We start from the raw sequence: 17566 nt of genomic DNA, 5'->3' as shown, positions 1-17566 counted from the left end.
AGGATCACACAGCAAGTCAAGAGGAGGCTGGAAGACCTAGCTGCTGGATTCTTCTTGCAGCCCTGGGCCCATTTTATGGATTTTCTGTCCTGGCCACAGGAGCTCAAAAGTACTAAGGAAACAACAGAGAGGGCTCTTTGGGCCAGTGAGGAATAGAGGGACTGTCATCCTCAGAAGGATGGTTGGGGAAAAACCTGAGATTTGACAGTCTCAGGTTTAAGGGCTTAATAATAAGGCCTTACTTTCCAAGAAGCCTTAGGCAGGTGAGGTGAACTGTCTGAGACTGTTTCTTCTTCTGTAATGTGGAAGAGGCCGGGGGTAATAGCCAACCCTCACCAAACGCTTATTAATCTCTGTCTTGCAGCATTGGGCATTTTCCCCACGTTATCTCATTGCCCCTCCTGACCACCGTGTGGGTTGGACATTATTGCCTTCACTAAATGCAGATACTGGGACTGGGAAGGGAGAAGTCACATGGCCTTCTAGCTGGGGACCTGGGGCAAGCTCTTTAGCCCCCACTGCCTCATTTTCCCTATTGATAAAAGGGAGCTATAATAATCTCTACTTCAGAGGGCTGTTATAAACATTAAGTGGATAAATATATCAAGAGTGCCCAGCACATTGTAAAACACTGTCTCAGTGTTTGTCATAATTGTAATTATGTTGGCCAATGATCCTTACAGAGTTTTAATGAAGATTGAAAAAGATAACTAGAGTGTAAGACTTATACAGAAGTTACTGTCAAATGATAACATTTTGTTAGGTTTTTCAGGACACAGAGACTTTTACCCAGAGTGGGCCTTAGCAGGAGCTGACCTGAGAGGAGAAAGAGCTGGTGACAGTCACTGAGTGGGGAACCGGACCTGGAGCCTTAGATGAGGTCTTGGGAGGAGGCAGGTCCTGGTCCTGTTTAGCCCTTGGGCAAATCACTCTCCTTTTCCCCTCTGTGACTTCCTGTTCCCTCATCTGTGAAATGGGGATAATGATGTTTGCTCAGCTTTCTCACAGGACTAGCTATGATGGTGAGGATCAAAAGTGATTATGGGTGTAAAAGTGTTTATAAATGCAGAGGAAGGATTATTAACTCTTAGCTCTCTTCATAATTATTATTCCAAATAAATCATATTTGCACCCTTCCACCTTTCTTCCTCTCTCAAGGGCAAGTAAACAGGTAGCCCAAGATACTCTAGGAAGCATCTAAGGGAAGTGGTTCTGAGAACAGGAAGAGAGAGTGAAATTAGACTTTAGGAAGGACTTCCTAAAGTTGGCATGGGAAAGGGAAAGACAGAACAGGAAAGTTCCCAGATACTAAGGCTAGTGAGGATGTCCTGACCCCTGTGAGGTAGGGCGAAGGCTGAGTGAGTGTGCAGAAACAGAAGGGGCAGAGCAAGGCTCTTGGCTCTTAGGGGAAGGAGGCCTCATAGGGTAGTTGGGTTCTGAGGACTGAGATGTTAGAAACTATCATGGGAGACCAGCAGGTCCTCAGAGATAAGCCCCACATCCCAGAACCTCTCAGGGCCAATGTCTGTCTGGGGTGGAGGCTTGAGAAGCCACAAGTCTTATCAGGGTTCCCAAGATCCACCTGTGCCACTCCTCCTTCTGGGGGCAGCTGTGACAGAGGCACCCACCTCTCTAGGTAGATATTTGGTGTTGTCTTGAAGTGTCTGACATGTGTTCTGACTTGGTGTGGGCCTGGAGTCTGTGTGGAGAATCCCTCAAATTCAGTTGGGGCAGGACTTAGGCAGGAGACTGGGGCAGCTTTGGGGGCGTCCAGTGGGAGGGCTCCCCTGGGCTGTGCGGGCTCTTTCCCATGCTGTCGGGAATCTGCGGATTCCAAGCTCTCTCGGCTGTCTGGGTTGCATCGAGGTCCCATCTGGCCCTGTCTCGGTTCGATCTGAGCTGTCTGGGATCTGTCTGAGCCTAGCCTAGTTTGGTCTGAGCCTGTCTGGTTTCTGCGAGGGCCTGTCTGCATTCTACTCGGACCCTGTTAGCTCTTCTCTTTAGATTCCCTTTGGATCCTGTCTTGATTTCATTCAGGCTCCAAATGAACTTCTGTCCGAACTCTGGCTAGAGTCTTTCTAGAAATCAGGATGAACTCTGTTGAAATTTCCACTGGGGCTGATTAGAGCTCCAGACACAATTAAGCTTGATGGGCTCAGATTTTACCCTCAGACCTCTGTCCCAAGCAGAGAAGAGCTGGAGTCAGGAGTGGAGAGCCCTGGGGAGCCCTCCCTGTGCCCTTTGCCTAGCTCTAAATGAATGTGCAAACCCAAGGTTCAGAGAGGCTGGGAGAACAAACCTCCAGGGCCCTCCTCAATGTCTCCAGGGGCACGGCCCGCCTGAAGGTCTGTGTGTTCACGTGCAACTTTGCTTGGGTCTGTGTGCGGGTGAGCTTCAACATGACAGCGTGTCTCCACGTGGGTGTCGGGGGCCTATTTCTGTGTGCACTTCTGTCTGTGTCACTGGTCTGTCTGTTGGTGGCGATGGTGGTGTGGGTGGGTGAATCCCTTTGTGTCTCTGAGCCCTGAGGGTGGAGGGCTGAGCAGCTGCAGGTTTCGACTGGGAAATCCAAGCCAGTGAGAGGAGGTGGGTGTGCAGTTGGAAGGGGTTGGATAAAAGAGAGTGAATACATGAAAAAGAGTAGGCTGAGGGGGGAGTGAGAGTGCTGGGGGGAGCTGCAGGGAACTAGGGAGGTCTGGGCGCTGCCTGCATCTCACCCAGCCTTCACTGGGCCTCACCATGCTTGGCGCCTGCTGCTAACAGTGAAGTGACCTTGCACAGGGGACATGGCTGGTCAGGTGGGGGCAGGGGGGAAATAGTAGCGGAGTAAAGTGAGGCCTGGGCAGGCACTGCTGGGGATGTCAGGGACACTCAGGCTCCTGGGACACCATTCTAGAGTCCCTCTTGGATCCCAGAGCCAATTATTGCAAGGCTGACATTTAGCTGGTTGTTAAAATATTGAAATACGTTCATACTGATTGGTCAGTAGCAGCAGCCCTGAATACCATCTGATTCCAGGTACCCATAAGGCCACATCCACCTGCCTTTTGCTAATTCCCTCCAAGGTGTCCTTTGAGTTATCAGCTACCCTGGTCTCCAGAACCTTATTCCACAAGGTATATCAGGTGCTCATTCCCCCTTTTGGTGCCCTTGCCGTCTCCCCTACTTAGGACCCCTCCCAAAACCTCTTTTCTGAGCTTGGAATATCTATAAATGTGTCGTGGGAAGAGGGCCAGAGAGCCAGAGAGCCAGCCTGGGGGACCAAGATAGGGACAGCTCACGGATTCAGCCTTCCTTTGCCTTGCAGGCAAAAGACAGTGATGATGAGGAGGAGGTCGTCCACGTGGATCGGGACCACTTTATGGATGAGTTCTTTGAACAGGTGATGAGTCCCCAGTGGCCCCAGACCCAGAACCTAGCCCTTCGCCAGCCATTTTCTGAGCACCCCCCTTTCTCTATTCTTCACTCTCACTGGCCTTTTATCAATCCATCTGTGTCCGGCCTATTTCCTGCCCTGGCTGATTACCCTGGATCCCCTCATGTGGCCCAACAACTTGACTGGGTATCACCGATTTTTCTGCTCCAGGTGGAAGAGATCCGAGGCTGCATTGAGAAACTGTCGGAAGATGTAGAGCAGGTGAAAAAACAGCACAGTGCCATCCTGGCTGCCCCCAACCCAGATGAGAGTGAGTGCCACCACCAGGTGTCAGTGGTAGGGGGAGGGCCTGGGGTCCCACCCAGACTTCTCACTTACCCTCCTCACCCTCCCCTCAGAGACCAAACAGGAACTGGAGGACCTCACTGCAGACATCAAGAAGACGGCCAACAAGGTTCGGTCCAAGTTGAAAGGTGAGGAATGCAGTCCCATTACTAGGGGAAAAAAAGAACTCTGTCCTCCATTGGACAAAACTAGCCTTTTCTAAGGAATGTCCACAGACTTCCAGGAGCTAGATTCCTGAATGGTGAGAAAGCACCCAAGCCTGGTTTGGCCCACTTGATCCAGATTCTTTGGAGAAAAACACTTGAGAGGAAAATAAGGGAGAGGAAAGGTTCCTGTTTAAATTGCATCTGAGCTCTGCATAAAAGTCCATCAGAAAAATGGAATCTTCCAAGCGGCTTTGGTGTTGCTAAGTCCTCATTCCTCCTGAACGGGTCCCTAGCTTATCACTGAGCACCCAGCAGGTGGGCTCAGCAAATGCTTCTGAATTGGTATCCTCTGCTCAGGACAGATTGGACTGTGTGGGCTGGCAAGCTTTCAGGAGGGACTTGCCAAATGCTCATGTATTCACTCCAATTTAAGGACTTGGGTGCTGGTAATAACCACCTTCTCCCAAAGCACTGTGGGTTGGGAACCTCCTTGTCTGCTGGTGCCAGGGGAATAGCAGAGGTACCGGGATGGTAATTTGTGTGCTCATAGTAATTCAGCATCAGAAATATTTGCCAAGCACCTCTAATGTCTCAGTCTTTGGGGAAAGGAACTTTATGAGATATCTGGCCTGACAGTGCTGACCTTGGTCCCAGGGACAGAAACCCCAAGTCCTCCCGGACTCAAGGGGAGGCCATATGTGAATCTCTGGTGCTGATTCATAAAATCAAGCCCTTTGCACTCGGGTGAGTGTGTTGGAATGGAAAATGCCCTAACCCAGGGTCACATTAAGAGCCAAGCCAGGCAGAGGGAATCCAGCTTCCACTCTAACTCACTCTGGACAAGTTCCTCCCTCTCAGCTTGCTCATGGGTATACTAAGAGAAATTACACCAATTTCAAAACTGCCTTCTTTTTCTTTCCTTTTCTCTTTTTAGCATAAAAATCTTTTTCTTCTAATGAAATCTTACAAAAACCCCTCAACATGTGAAACATATAAAAGATTGCTCTACCTGAATTGGGTTTGGGAGGCTCTACCTTCAGTCTCTGCAATAGCCCCTGGGGTTCCTTCTCAAAAGCTCTGTTCCTCCTGGATCGTAGCTTAAAACCCCTGAGCTCAATGATTTCTTTGTGCTCATTGAGCTCCGACCTTGAATGTTCTTCAGAAGACCCGGAGGAGAGCTCTCAGATTCAAGGTTCATGAATAGACCCAGAAATAAGAGAGGCAGTGGTTTAAGAAGCTGACCCTCCATATCTCCAGAAAAAAAGAGAAGATTCTCATCTCCTCTGATCTCTTGTTGGAGACATGAACTGAGGCCCTAAGTGTGACCTTGAAAGAGCTGTTTCATCCCTTTGACTCATTTTCTAGTTTGAAGCATGATCAGTGACCTACAGTAAAAGACCCCTCCATCCCAACTTGGCTCCAACCCTAAAGCTGACAACAGGGCCCCAAGCTGGGACAGCAGATTCCAGTATCCCTTGATATGTGTTCCTGTGATTTTCCTGAATCAGCTGGGCCAGAACTATCACTCAGTCACTGTGCCTGCTATTGCTGGCAGGGGATCCTTGGGGTGTCATCCAGCCCCATACCTTCCCTGCTGCCAGCAAAACAGAGAAGTGATGTTCTCAGGAATGGCCTGGAGGCCCTGTGAGGTCTGAGAAGGCTTGGTGATTCATTCCTGCTGCATTTTCTGATCTTACTAAAGTAGATCTTACCGCAGGCTCCTTTTTAAAAAAATCTGAATGATAGTGTCAGGAGTGCACGATCCAGAAGCAGGAATCCCAGTTAATCTGTGCGCTTTCCCAGAACATCCTTTAGAAGTGGAAACTCCCAGGACAGGGATCACCTCAAAGAGCAGGGGGAGGGCTGTTTTTCTGTTGAAGCATCCATCTGTTTGCCCTAGAATTCTTCAAGGAAAGGGTGGCTGCTAGAACCCCACCTACCTGGAAGTGTCTGCCTTCCACCAAAAAAAATCACAGGGGACCCAGGTGTGGTGACTTGCCCAGCTACTTAGGAAGCTGAGGCAGAAGGGATGGCTTGAGCCCAGAAGTTCCAGGCTGGCCTGGACAACTTAATGAAACATTGTTTCAAAACCAAAACAAGAGCTGGACAAGGTGGCACAGGCCTGGAATCCCAGAAGCTGGAGAGGCTGAGACAGGAGGTTCTCAAAGCAAGCCTTAGGAACTTAGCCAGGCCCTAAGCAACTCAGTGAGACCCTAAGCAACTCAGAGAGACCCTGTCTCTCAATAAAATAGGAACAAGGGCTGGGGATGTGGCTCTGTGGTAAAGTGCCCCTGGGCTCACGCACTCCCCAGTACCAAAAAACAAAACAAACAAAACACCCCAATGAAAAGAACTAAAACCACAAGGTATGTTTCTGCCCCTGTCCAGAGAAATGGAGAGTTCCTCACTAGTGGGACCCTTCTTGAGTGAACTGGGTCCACATCCCCTCATGGGGTTGGGCAGGAGCTACAGCCAGGCACTTTCCAAGACCTGATTCTTCCACTAGACAAATAGCCCCCTTCTAATTGGTGGCCTTTTGACCCTCAACTTTCCCATCTACCTGCCTTCAGGAACCCCACAAACACCTGTGCATTTTGCTGGGCTGCCCCTCACCCTGGATTCTCTACTGCCCGCCCTCGCCATGGGCATGACATATCTTCCCAGGCCTGGAGCCTGCTCCCCGGTGTCGATCCTTCATAAACCCGGGATCCATATGCCCCAGGTTTCCTGTGCCTCACTGTGTGTGTTCTCTCGTTCTCTCTCTCTCTCTCTCTCTCTCTCTCTCTCTCTCTCTCTCAGCGATCGAGCAAAGCATCGAACAAGAGGAGGGACTGAACCGTTCCTCCGCGGACCTGCGCATCCGCAAGACCCAGGTAGGAGTCAGTGGCCCAGATGGCGCGGCACCTGGATCTGGCTCGAGAGGCGACCTAGCTGGAGCTGGGCGGGTTGGGTGCTGGAGGTCCAGAGCCGACCGGAGGCGCGGGGCGTGGCCAAGGGATTGGGCAGAGTTATAGAGGTGGGCGTAACCCAGCCACTTTGGGGGTCACCCGCTGGTTTAGGGTGGAGATACCCCTTGAGGTAATAAGGGACTGGATTTGTGAGGCATTAGGTCGCGGCCCGAGTTGAAGAGAGACCCATAAACTAATTGAGGCCATTCCCCCCTCAAACGTCCACGTGCTGCTTCCCTCTGGGCTCCCTGACTCCCTGTGTCTGTCCCCCCACACCCACCCCAGCACTCGACGCTCTCCCGGAAGTTTGTGGAGGTAATGACCGAATATAACGCGACCCAGTCCAAGTATCGGGACCGCTGCAAGGACCGGATCCAGCGACAGCTGGAGATCAGTGCGTGTGCCCTTTGCCCTAAACTTCCCGCGGCTGCCCAAGCGCCCTTCCAGGCCCTTCCTCTCTGTGGAGGGGGGCGCCTGACTCAAGCTGGCCGGGAGGGTGGACTCCCGGGTCCCTGCCCCATCCCCCACCACTTCAGGGCCCCGTCCCTGAGCAGATGATAGTCGGTTCTCCCCACAGCCGGCAGGACCACGACCAATGAAGAACTGGAAGACATGCTGGAGAGCGGGAAACTGGCCATCTTCACGGATGATGTGAGCCCCCGGGTGGGGGCGGAGTCTGTTTTTGGAAATCCTTTGCCTCTCCTCCCCAAGTTCAGGTTGGATCTAGGTCCTAAGTCCACCCTGGAATAACTAACTAGCAGTGGGCAGACTGGACGAGGAACTGGGGAATTCCGTGGGGGCAGGGCAGGAAGGCATCCCCATAAAATTGGCAAACAATAGCGTGCCAGGCATTGTTCTAAGCATTTTACACATTTACATTTACTAACTCATTTCATCCTCTCCACAACTCTCAGGGGGGCCTAGATGAGGAAAACCAGCTCAGAAAGATTTGACTCCACCGTCTAGTATGAGAGTCAGGACTCTCCACTACTCAGATCTACTACATGCTCCCCACCTGAAGCATGTCATTCACCATATGGTGCATTTGTGAACATTTTGAAGATTTTTAAAACATAAGTTTTAGTTTTGCTTAAGTTTTGCACACTGCCCTTTCCTTGTTTTATATGTGACCGATTGAGTTTTCCCCTAACCGCAATTCTTTTTCCTTATGGATTTTTTTTCCTGGCCTACCCAGTCCTATTTTTGCTTCTGAAGGCGAGTGGTCTGAGTAATGGTTCTCTACCAGCTTTAAAGTATGCACTGTGATTGTCTTAATAGTTTTCAGTAAGTTGTTATTTGGATAATTGGTCTTTGTTGAATTTACTTTGGGCAAATTGATTGTGGGCCATTTAGCTCCTTCTCTCCAAACACCTGCAGCCAGGCCATCTGTCTGTATGAGAATGGAGGAAACCTGGTGGACAGTTCCAAGGGGGTCATTTCAATGGACAAGAGCTGACCCTGCCAACTGGCCCACCATCGTTACAATAGAAACCCATCATTATAAAGCAGGGTGGTCAGGACCTGGGCTGAGGGTTGTGGAGGACTTCCTGGGCGCGGTGATATTAAGCAGTCTCTCAAGAAGCAAGGAGATTTTGGACAGGGGGAAATAGGCAAAGAGAAAACTCTGAAAAAACAAAACGAAACAAAGCAAAAAAACAGGAAGAGGAGACAATTTACCAAACAGCTACTGGGTGATTTTGATTCTTATAGGATGAGCAAGAGTGTGTGCTAAAAGGGAGAATGGGCCTTGACTCTCAAAATAAAGGTGTGTAGGCTGAGGTAGTGGGGAGTCCTGAAGGCTTTAGAGAAAAGGAGTAGCTTAACATGGTCTAAATTTTGGCAAGTTAGTGGTAGACCAGCTCAAGCCAGGAATTTTGGGGCAGGGGAGATCGACTGTGAATTGGAGTCTCTCCCCATGACTTGAATTTCAAGGACTGTAGTACATTTTGCTATTATTTATCCCCTGCCTCATCTCATGCAGGCTCTAGGCAACTTGTGGGCACACTGCCTTCTCATCTGGGCCACTTTCTCACCTGCTGCCTTTGACATCTTTCTTCCCTGGGCTTCCTTCCCTGGTGTGTGTGTTAGAGGAGGCTCCTGGGCAAGGTGGTGGGCTCTGGACAAGTCTTATTTCTTATAATCAAACAAAATTTCTTTTTAGTGCCAGATATTCCAACTGATATACTGATTTTTTTAAAAGTAAGATTTATGTTTTATTTATGATTTATTTATTTAGTGGTGCTCTAGAGGCGACCTAGCTGCAGCTGGGCGGGTTGGGTGCTGGAGGTCCAGAGCCAACCAGAGGCGCGGGGCGTGGCCAAGGGATTGGGCAGGGTTATCAGTTTTTGCGTAGCATGCCTGAAGCCCTGGGTTCAAGGCTTCATGCATGCTATGCAAACACTACCACTGAGCCACGTCCCAGCCCCTGATATACTACATATTAACTCGCTCAATTTTCACAGCAGCCTAGTGAGGCAGGCGCTGTTAGGATCCATGTTTTCTAGGTGGGAAAACCAAGGCCCAGAGAGGTTAAATTTGCCCAAGGTTACAGCTAGTAAATGACATTCAGTTTTGAACCTAGACACTCTGGTTGCTGAATCGAAGCTCTTACGGGGGCAAAGGGTAATTGCAGTTCTTCCCTAACTCCCATGGTCCTAGATCAAAATGGACTCGCAGATGACAAAGCAGGCACTGAACGAGATTGAGACGAGGCACAATGAGATCATCAAACTGGAAACCAGCATCCGCGAGCTGCACGACATGTTCGTGGACATGGCCATGCTTGTGGAAAGCCAGGTACTGGCTCTGCCATGCCACCCCAGGAGCTGCCCTGGTCCCCGAGGTTCTGTCTCCCAGCCCAGCCCCCATTTCTCCCTGTGCACACTTCCTCTGTCTGCAGGGGGAGATGATTGACCGCATCGAGTACAACGTGGAACATTCCGTGGACTATGTGGAGCGAGCTGTGTCCGACACCAAGAAAGCTGTGAAATATCAGAGCAAGGCTCGGAGGGTGAGCCAGGGCAGGTGGCCTGATGGGGGCAGGGAGACCAGGAGCCTGGTGGGTGGGGCTGGGCTCAGGCCAAGGCTGAGGTGAGTGTTGAAATCGGGTGAGAGGCCTTATCTCTGGCTCTGACCTCTTCCTATTTCTGTTTTTTCTCCCCTTTTCCCTTTCACCCTCCTCCCCCGTCTTCTCCCCCATCTGTCTGTTGGTTTGTCTCCTTCTCTATCACTCTGTTTCTGTCTTTCACTCTTTCTCTCATCTTTCTACCTGCAGAAGAAAATCATGATCATCATTTGCTGTGTGGTGCTGGGGGTGGTCTTGGCGTCATCCATTGGGGGGACGCTGGGATTGTAGGCCCCTCACCCCTATCTCTCCCAGACCCTTCCCCCACCACATTGGGAGCAATACCCCCATCACCCCTTTCACTCCATCCCCTGCTCCGAGCTCACCCCCAGAACAGACCCAGGCAACCCCACTCCCTCCTCCACCCACGGCAGACCCTGGAGTTCCTGGGCCTCACCCTGCCCTGGACCACCCCCTGCCCCCGCACGTAGATAGCAGCAGGCGTGATCACACATGCACACCAACATGCATGCCGCCGGCACATGCTCGAGACGTGTGGACACCCCAGCGTGTGTGTACATGTGTAGATGTGTAGATGCACCGAATCACGAATCACCCCTCTTGCCCCCACCTTGAGTCTGTGTGTGGTCTGATCTTCCCCTTCACCTGGGTTGTTGTGTAGACTGTTCCTGAGTACAACATAGCAGCCCACCACACCCTGGTTTGTCTTCAGTGAATAGGTGTGTGTGTGTGTGTGTGTGGGTATGTGTGTGGCCACAGATTTGTAGACACACAGTTTGTGTACATGGAATTTTGTGTTTGAGTGTTTGAACCTAATGCAACAGCAATTCCTCCACTGACACCTCCTCCCCCGTCTGCTACAAATGAGGCGGGTAGTGTGTGTGTGTGCAGATGTTCTACATTCTCAAAGGATTCAGGGAGGCCCAGAGACACATGGGCCATGGCAGACACTCCACGTGATTAGAACAAACCCTCCTGGCTTAGACACCCCACGGGCTGCTGTGTGCCCCAGGGAGGGTGTATGTGCGTGTGTATGTGTGTGTGTGTTTGTGTGTGTGTGTGTTTGTGTGTGTGTGTGTGTGTGTTGTGGGCTTTGGAGATCCCCAGAGGTGAATGGAAGTATATACTTGTAAATGACCTAGCTTGGCCTACATAGACACGCATTTTCCCCAATAGGTGATAGGAGGTACGTGTGTATGCGTGTGCATACATCTGTCTTGTCTGAAGTATTGATAAGTTTTCTTAGAGCCCTCCACATCATGGACTGGACACCTTTTTGGGTGGGTACAGATATCTATATTTCTATGCTACCTGGAATACAGTGTGTGAGGGTGTGTGTGTGTGTGTGTGTGTGCATACATGTCTGTTTAGGGGCTTTCTACATAGTGTGTTTCTGTCCCCTGTGTACACACACATACACTTGTTTGTTTTTAAGGACACGTGCCCTATTCCTGTTTGTTTATCCAGATTTATTTGTCCCCCTCCCTCTTTGCAGAGCTGCTGACCAATGTGGCTGCACACACTGCTATATCCACATTGCCCTGCCCAACCTCAGGGCCCCTGTGCACACATACCCAGATCCTTATCTTTCTCTGTGTCTCTGCCCAGGGACAGGCCTGAATCTGTGACAGCTCAATGTACTCACACATACCAAGGCTGAAGAGGTCCCAGGAAGGTAGCCACACCCAGGCACAACATGTATACTGGGGCACCCATGCATGCTGATGTTGGCATGGTGTCCCTTCAGGTCTGTACCCATTTTTACACAAATGCCTCCCAGAAAGACATTTGTAGGGATGTTACTGATGAGGTGAGATGTCAAGAGCTGCCCTCAGTCAGATGGAAAATCAGGGCATTGACCCTTCCTGCCTCTTCCACACCCCCCTTGAACCTGGGAGAAGCATTTGTCTTCACTATCCTATCCTATGCTCTGGGCTCTTCCTCAGGAAACTTGGGTTTGGGCAACTGTTGATTTCAGATTTACTGGAGTGGCCAGTGTGGGTTAAGTCCTGGGCCCCATCTCCTAGACACCTCTCCTGCTGAAATATCATCAATGGCCATTCCCCACACCAGGGGTAAGATTGAGGGATGTAGACTTGGTTTTCTGATGGTGAGGAAAGGGTTAATTTCTTCTTTGTGGTGTAGATAGCATATGCATAGTTGGTGGGTTTTGTATTTGGTGATAGTAGAGGGTAGACAGGGAAAGGACAGTGTTGGAAACCCACCCCCTCCCAATGGCCCAGGAACAAATAGGCTGAACATACAAAGTACATGAATCTGCCCTGCCCTGGGGTGGGGCATACCTGTGTACTAGCTGAAGGACTCTGGTTTATGTGTGTAGACTGCAGGTTACCACATCATGCAAAGTGTGAATGTTTGCGTGTTTGTATGAGAGCCCATGCAAATGTGACCTCCCAGAACACATCCTTCCCAGCGCCCCCCCCACCCTCAAACTCAGACAGCCAACCTCTTCCCTACCTCACTGTTTAGGTTCTGCCCATCCTGGGTGTGTCTGTGTCAATATGGCCACATGTATGTAAACCCCAGATCAGCTGTCCTGAGGAAGGGAGCTTGCTTGTCCATTCCCAGAATGCCCTTCTACAGGACAGGAAGTCTGCCCGGAGTCTGACTGCAGCCCTTCTGCTCCCATCCCAGGCTTCTATGGAGATGTCAGAGCTGATCCCAGCATCCAGCCCCCTTCTTCCTTCCTGCTTCCCAGCCAGGACCCCCTTTCAGCCCAGGTGTTTCCAGAAGCCCCACAGCTTTGAAGTTCACCAGAAGGGTGGAGCTGAGGCTGGAGTGCTGCTCCTGCCTCTTTGAATAGCATTAGGCTCACAGCTGCCCATCTCTGGGCCTCAGGTGGACCAGGGGATCCCTGAGGTTCTGCTGTGCCCTAGCTTTCTAAAAGTCCCACACATTATATGATAGGTTTGCTTGTTGGCTGCTGTCTATGTGTGTCCGAGTGTTGTCTAGGGGTTGGAATTTTTTGCATGTTCTCAGACAAGTGTGTGCTGCCCACACTCCATGCATCTACAGCCATCAAGCCATGTGCCCCGTGGGTGGTCCCAGGCCTGGCCAGGGCTCAGTGCTTTCCCTCCCTTATTCCCCATCCTGGCCTCTCATGAAGCACACTGCGTGTTCATCCCATGTGCCCGTGGGTCGTCGCACGCTCATGCCACGCCTTGAGCGTGTACACATGATGTGTTCTATGCATTTGCCCTGCCCCCCCCAGCCCGCCCCGCAGAGGACAAGATGGGTGGCCCCCGGCTCCCTTCTCTCCCACCTGCCCCCTGCCCGCTGTGCAGCTGTGTGCGTTGGCGTGTGTTTCTGTGTCGCTGGCGTGTCACGTGATGTAGCTGTGTTTGCTGACATGAGCCCCTGCCCCCTTCTCTGTTTCTCCGTTGGTTTCTAGAGCTCTCTCCCTTCCCTCTCTAGAGGGGACAGGACTCTTGGGGCCTGGCTGGGGGCCCAGAGCCAGGCTACCCTCTCCTGTTAGCCCTCAGTCTCATTTCTCTCTATTGGTGACCAAGTTGCAAATGGATAAAATACAGGAAATTCTACCCCCCAGCCCTGCATGTCCTGTCCCCAGAGCCCCCCAACCCCCCTCCCGGGCCGGGCCGGGCCCCGTGGGATGGGAGAAATAGCAACCAATCCAACAGCGGGCGTGCTGTGTGCTCACTTCCTTCTGTCCCCACATGGGACTGGCGCCGTGGGGAGGGGAAACTTGTTGGGGTAGTGGGTGGCAGAGTTGCTGGACAGACTGATGACACAGGCTTGGACAAGGATTTTAATACAGGGCTTGGCAAGGTACAACATTACTGAGATATCCTCAGGCAGAGAGCTAATAATATTGCAAGATCTCAATTTGGGAGGAGGGATAAGAAGTGAAAAAACACTGATTTTTCTCGGCTTTCATTGAGGGGAATTAAGAAAATGTCTAAAGGTGATATATTATTTTAAATAATGGGAAGATAATGCCCTGAGGACAAAGGTGGAGGGAGAAACCAGAGAAGTCTCTTCAATCTGAACCTAGTCCAGAGGCACTTGGGTGTCAGTCTTTAGAACCTTGGCCACTTCGTGCTTGAGAATCAGAAGTGGGATGGCATAGTGAGAACATCTGGAAATCAGTTTTTTGCTAAACATCCAGCAGGCCTGGGTTGAGAATGAAGAAAACCCTGCCCTGAAACTTGGAACCAAGCATTAGAACACAACCCAGACTCAAGAGTTTGTAGCCATAAAATGTGGAGGGCTCTGGGACAGCTAGATGGCACCAGAGCTTCCAGCTCTGGAATCCAGCCATTCCATCCCATCCAGTGTGTGAGGGCTCAAGACCTGGGTGGATATGCCATGATGGCCCCCAGGCCCCAGCCCCACCATCACTGGGCTGTACCCTCCATGGCCTGCACCCAGAGAATGGTGCGGGTTCTGCTGTCCTCCCATGAGAACAGGGGCTCATAGCCAAAATGGCGCTGTGCCTTGTTGGTGCTGACAGTGAAGGTAGTGTTGGCCACAGCCAGTGTGTAGGGGTTCAGCAGGGGTGCATAGAGTAGCAGTGGGCGCAGCAACCATTGCAGCAGGGCATTGAGGGCAGCTAGAAGCACTAGCAGCCAGTAGGGCAGCAGTGGGCGGGTGCCCACCAGACGCAATCCACAGGGACCCAGGAACTCCATGTTGAAGTCTTCATAGCTCTTATAGGGTGACTTGTCATAGCAGAAGTACACTTGGCCGCCTATGAGTGCTGCCTGCTGCTCCAGCTCCCGGGCCACCAGCACATGCATCCAGGCTACATTGCCTGCCAGTGAGGGGAAGTGGCTATGCCTCCAAGGGCTCTTGCAATCACGTAAGATGCTGCTTTTCTGGACCAGCTTATGCACAAGCCACTCCTTATTTGGACCCATTTAGATGCTGCCCATATCTCTACCACAGCCTGGGAATGGCTGCTTTTTCCCCAGATCCTCAGGCCACTGCTCTCTTGGATTGGTCTGTGTACATGCCACCCCTCTCTTTCCTGGGGAACTGCTGCTTCCATGCCTGCAATCTTCTCAGCCTATAGCTTTTTATGTCAGCATTCCCTAATAGCAGGGATACTGTTTCCTTTGTGGTCCATGCAGACAATGCCTACATAATCATCATCTACCTGCGCCTGTGAACAGACCATCCTTTTCCAGTCAGAGCACAGACTGCCCCTCCCAGAACCACATGGGTCCCACCCACTTTCAAAGCAGGTCCTCCTGCCCTGTTCTTGGCCTCCCCCTGCTTAGCCCCGTCCTTACCAACATAGACCCGACCATGCTCCACAGAGGCTGGGATGGCCCGGAAGAGCCGACCCCCAAGGCGCAGACCCTGTCGGTAGAAATCCCTCATGATCTGATGGCCTTCACCATAGATACCGGTGGGACGCAGGGCACAAGTCACCAGAGGCAGCCCCCCGCGGACCTGATGGCAAAAGCCAAATGACAAACACTGTTAGGACCTGGGACCTAGCAGCTTCCCCTTTGTACTAGCCTCCTCAGGCTAGAGATAGGAGGCCCACAGGGCAGAATGCAAAGCAGCCTGCAAGTCAGGCTGTGCTGGCCTGGCTGCACCCCCAACGCCCATCTCTGTCTCTTGGCTTACCTTCCTTCCATTGGCCTCTAGGACCAGGCGCTCAGCTAGGGCTTTGCTGCAAGGATAGGGATGCTTGTGTACTGCCTCATATGGGGTGTCCTCATTGCCCCTAGTGAGGGTAAAAGGAAGACTCAATGCTTAAGGAAGTGGGCTCTTTAAGTAATGGGGGAATCTTAGCTCACCTGTAAAAGGGGTGTCCTTTGACGTTAGGTCCCACAACTTCCATGCTGCTTGTGTACACCAGGAACTGAGTTCCAGTCTGTACACAAGCCTCGATCACATTCTGCGTGCCTGGGGAGGAAGAAGATGGATCCAAGCTGAGGCTTCCTTCCTCTCTGCATCTTTCCCCTGCCCACCCCAGGTCCAGGGAGAACCAGAACAGGTGGAGTGAGGATGGACAGGATGAACAATGATCACATAGGGGCAGGGCTTTCAATAGTACAGGTTGTCACATGAGAATCAAAGGAGGTCAAGGTCAAATGGGGTGGGGGAACAGAGAGGTAAGATCAAGCCATGTGCCAGGGAGTGTCCTATGCAAGATTAGAGTAGGTGGGGAGCACCTCACCCCGCACGTTGACCTTGTGGATGGTCTCTGGACTGGCCCTCCCAAATACATCCACCAGCCCAGCTGTATGGATGACCACATGGGCTCCAGCCACAGCTGCTGCCACCTCCTGGGCCTGCGTCACATCCCCCTGGATGGCAGTCACCTGCACGGGCCCTGGTGGAAAAGCCGGGGAGGCCAGAGGCAATGTCAGATTCGAGGTCATCAGCCAGCTGCTTGGTTAAGCCTACACCCTTGGGAGCCACATGTTCCAAGTGACTCATTCATCCCATCCGTGTGGACCAAACAGCATAGCAGGCATCATCTTTTCCACCAAGCAGGGGAGTATCCTGGTTTGGGAGGGAATGGGGGAGACCATACCCTCTTCAAGACAACCTCCCCTTGTAGTCACCTGTCTTCAGCTCTTCTATCCAGGGACTCAGGTGCAGGTCAAAGATCCGCAGCTCCCGGAGCCTCGGCTCCCGCTCCAGCAGCATTCGCACCACATGCTCCCCCAGGAAGCCACAGCCACCTGTGACCAGGTACACCAGCTTCGGGGCCTGTGCAGATTCTGCCATGCCCAGCTGTGGGGAGAAACCTTGGCTCACCTGAGTTGCCTGCTGCTACCTGCCCCGGTTACTCATTACTCTTAGAAGGGGCCTGGCACCCTAGTGAACCAGAGCTCCATGACAGAGGGTGGGGAGGCAGAGCTGCTCCTGGAGGCTGCAGTGGTGGGGGCAGCAGCCAGGCTACCTGCCCTCTGATCCTGTTAACTGCTGAGTTACTAAAAGAGTAAGGGCCTGGGGCACAGAAAGGGTAGGGATTGAGGTGGATGGGGAGAGGTTTGGGGACAAAAAAGAAGGGTGGGAAGGGGAGGAAAGGAGAAAGTATAGGAAGGTGGGAAAGGCCAGGACCAAGGGAAGGGCTCAAACCAGGGAAAGGCTGCCTGAACCCTGGTATCACCTCTGCCTACCTGCAGCCACTGTCCCAGGGCGCCCAAACTGGCCACCGGGGAGGCGGTCTCCTGGGCTGGCTGGCCAGCCACACACCGTCTTCCTTCCGCTCGCTTCTCCTCCCTCCTGGCCTATTCCAGGAACGGAGGCTAGCCCAGCCTCCAACTCCTCTGCCCCTCACTCTCTTGCCACAGGGTGCCACCTGGTGGTCACTCAGCACTCCACCGGCATCTGGTTACAACGAAGTACTTGGGGAGAGAGGATGGACAAGCCAGAACCTGCTGGGTGGGTGCTGAGGGATTTGGGGGCCCATAGGATCAAAGCAGCAGGGTGACCTCATTCCCACTGCATGACCTCAGTCCTTCCCTCCTGCTGTATCTCCCAGGAGCCCAGAGGCCCAGCAGCAGCTGTGGTTCTGGGAAGGACAGGGAGGCCTGACCTTGGCCCAACTCTGGCTGGCCTCAGTGGGGGATTCCTGGCATGGCTGTGTCAGCCTGTCAGGTGATCCAAAGCAATGGCAGCTGGGTCTGCAGGTCTGGGCTCTTGCCTGAAAGCCCTCTAC

At 52.1% G+C, this 17566-nt stretch overlaps 2 protein-coding genes across 8 annotated transcripts; one reads left to right on the top strand and one right to left on the bottom strand.

Moving 5' to 3' along the window:
* The first annotated feature begins 2240 nt into the window (after window positions 1–2240).
* On the top strand, window positions 2241–13563 carry Stx1b (syntaxin 1B). Of its 2 annotated transcripts, none has more exons than XM_048789816.1 (10): window positions 2241–2345; window positions 3308–3382; window positions 3587–3686; window positions 3775–3849; window positions 6667–6740; window positions 7101–7209; window positions 7393–7466; window positions 9474–9611; window positions 9715–9825; window positions 10090–10739. In XM_048789816.1, the coding sequence occupies exons 1-10, from the start codon at window positions 2256–2258 to the stop codon at window positions 10168–10170; spliced, it is 927 nt and encodes a 308-aa protein (XP_048645773.1). In that variant the 5' UTR covers window positions 2241–2255; the 3' UTR covers window positions 10171–10739. The 2 variants fall into 2 exon arrangements, with proteins under 2 accessions (XP_048645773.1, XP_048645774.1); XM_048789817.1 differs by lacking the exon at window positions 2241–2345 and adding an exon at window positions 3098–3116 and having other exon boundaries at window positions 10090–13563.
* Window positions 13564–13674: 111 nt separating this feature from the next.
* On the bottom strand, window positions 13675–17528 carry Hsd3b7 (hydroxy-delta-5-steroid dehydrogenase, 3 beta- and steroid delta-isomerase 7). Of its 6 annotated transcripts, none has more exons than XM_015491325.2 (7): window positions 17025–17528; window positions 16464–16635; window positions 16073–16228; window positions 15690–15798; window positions 15517–15616; window positions 15174–15336; window positions 13675–14692 (listed from the first exon to the last, which is right to left on the bottom strand). In XM_015491325.2, exons 2-7 carry the CDS (start codon window positions 16627–16629, stop codon window positions 14277–14279), a joined length of 1110 nt encoding a protein of 369 aa, XP_015346811.1. In that variant the 5' UTR covers window positions 16630–16635; window positions 17025–17528; the 3' UTR covers window positions 13675–14276. The 6 variants fall into 6 exon arrangements, with proteins under 6 accessions (XP_015346811.1, XP_015346814.1, XP_015346812.1 ...); XM_015491328.2 differs by having other exon boundaries at window positions 15174–15243; XM_015491326.2 differs by having other exon boundaries at window positions 15517–15562.
* Window positions 17529–17566: the final 38 nt, after the last annotated feature.

Source organism: Marmota marmota, unplaced genomic scaffold (assembly GCF_001458135.2).
Source record: "Marmota marmota marmota unplaced genomic scaffold, marMar, whole genome shotgun sequence".
NCBI classification, from domain to species: domain Eukaryota; kingdom Metazoa; phylum Chordata; class Mammalia; order Rodentia; family Sciuridae; genus Marmota; species Marmota marmota.
The sequence above is the reverse complement of the archived record's forward strand: the minus strand, read 5'-3'. Positions and strand labels throughout refer to the sequence as shown.

What these genes read in the sequence shown, in the direction of transcription:
- Stx1b (XM_048789816.1), top strand. Translation starts at nt 2,256, where the DNA reads ATGAATGTGCAAACCCAAGGTTCAGAGAGGCTGGGAGAACAAACCTCC. An exon ending in TGGATGAGTTCTTTGAACAG is followed by an intron (nt 3,383 to 3,586) that starts GTGATGAGTCCC and finishes TTTCTGCTCCAG; the next exon opens with GTGGAAGAGATCCGAGGCTG. An exon ending in TGGCCATCTTCACGGATGAT is followed by an intron (nt 7,467 to 9,473) that starts GTGAGCCCCCGG and finishes CCATGGTCCTAG; the next exon opens with ATCAAAATGGACTCGCAGAT.
- Hsd3b7 (XM_015491325.2), bottom strand. Translation starts at nt 16,629, where the DNA reads ATGGCAGAATCTGCACAGGCCCCGAAGCTGGTGTACCTGGTCACAGGT. An exon ending in GATAGAAGAGCTGAAGACAG is followed by an intron (nt 16,229 to 16,463) that starts GTGACTACAAGG and finishes CTTTTCCACCAG; the next exon opens with GGCCCGTGCAGGTGACTGCC. An exon ending in CCACAAGGTCAACGTGCGGG is followed by an intron (nt 15,799 to 16,072) that starts GTGAGGTGCTCC and finishes CTTCCTCCCCAG; the next exon opens with GCACGCAGAATGTGATCGAG.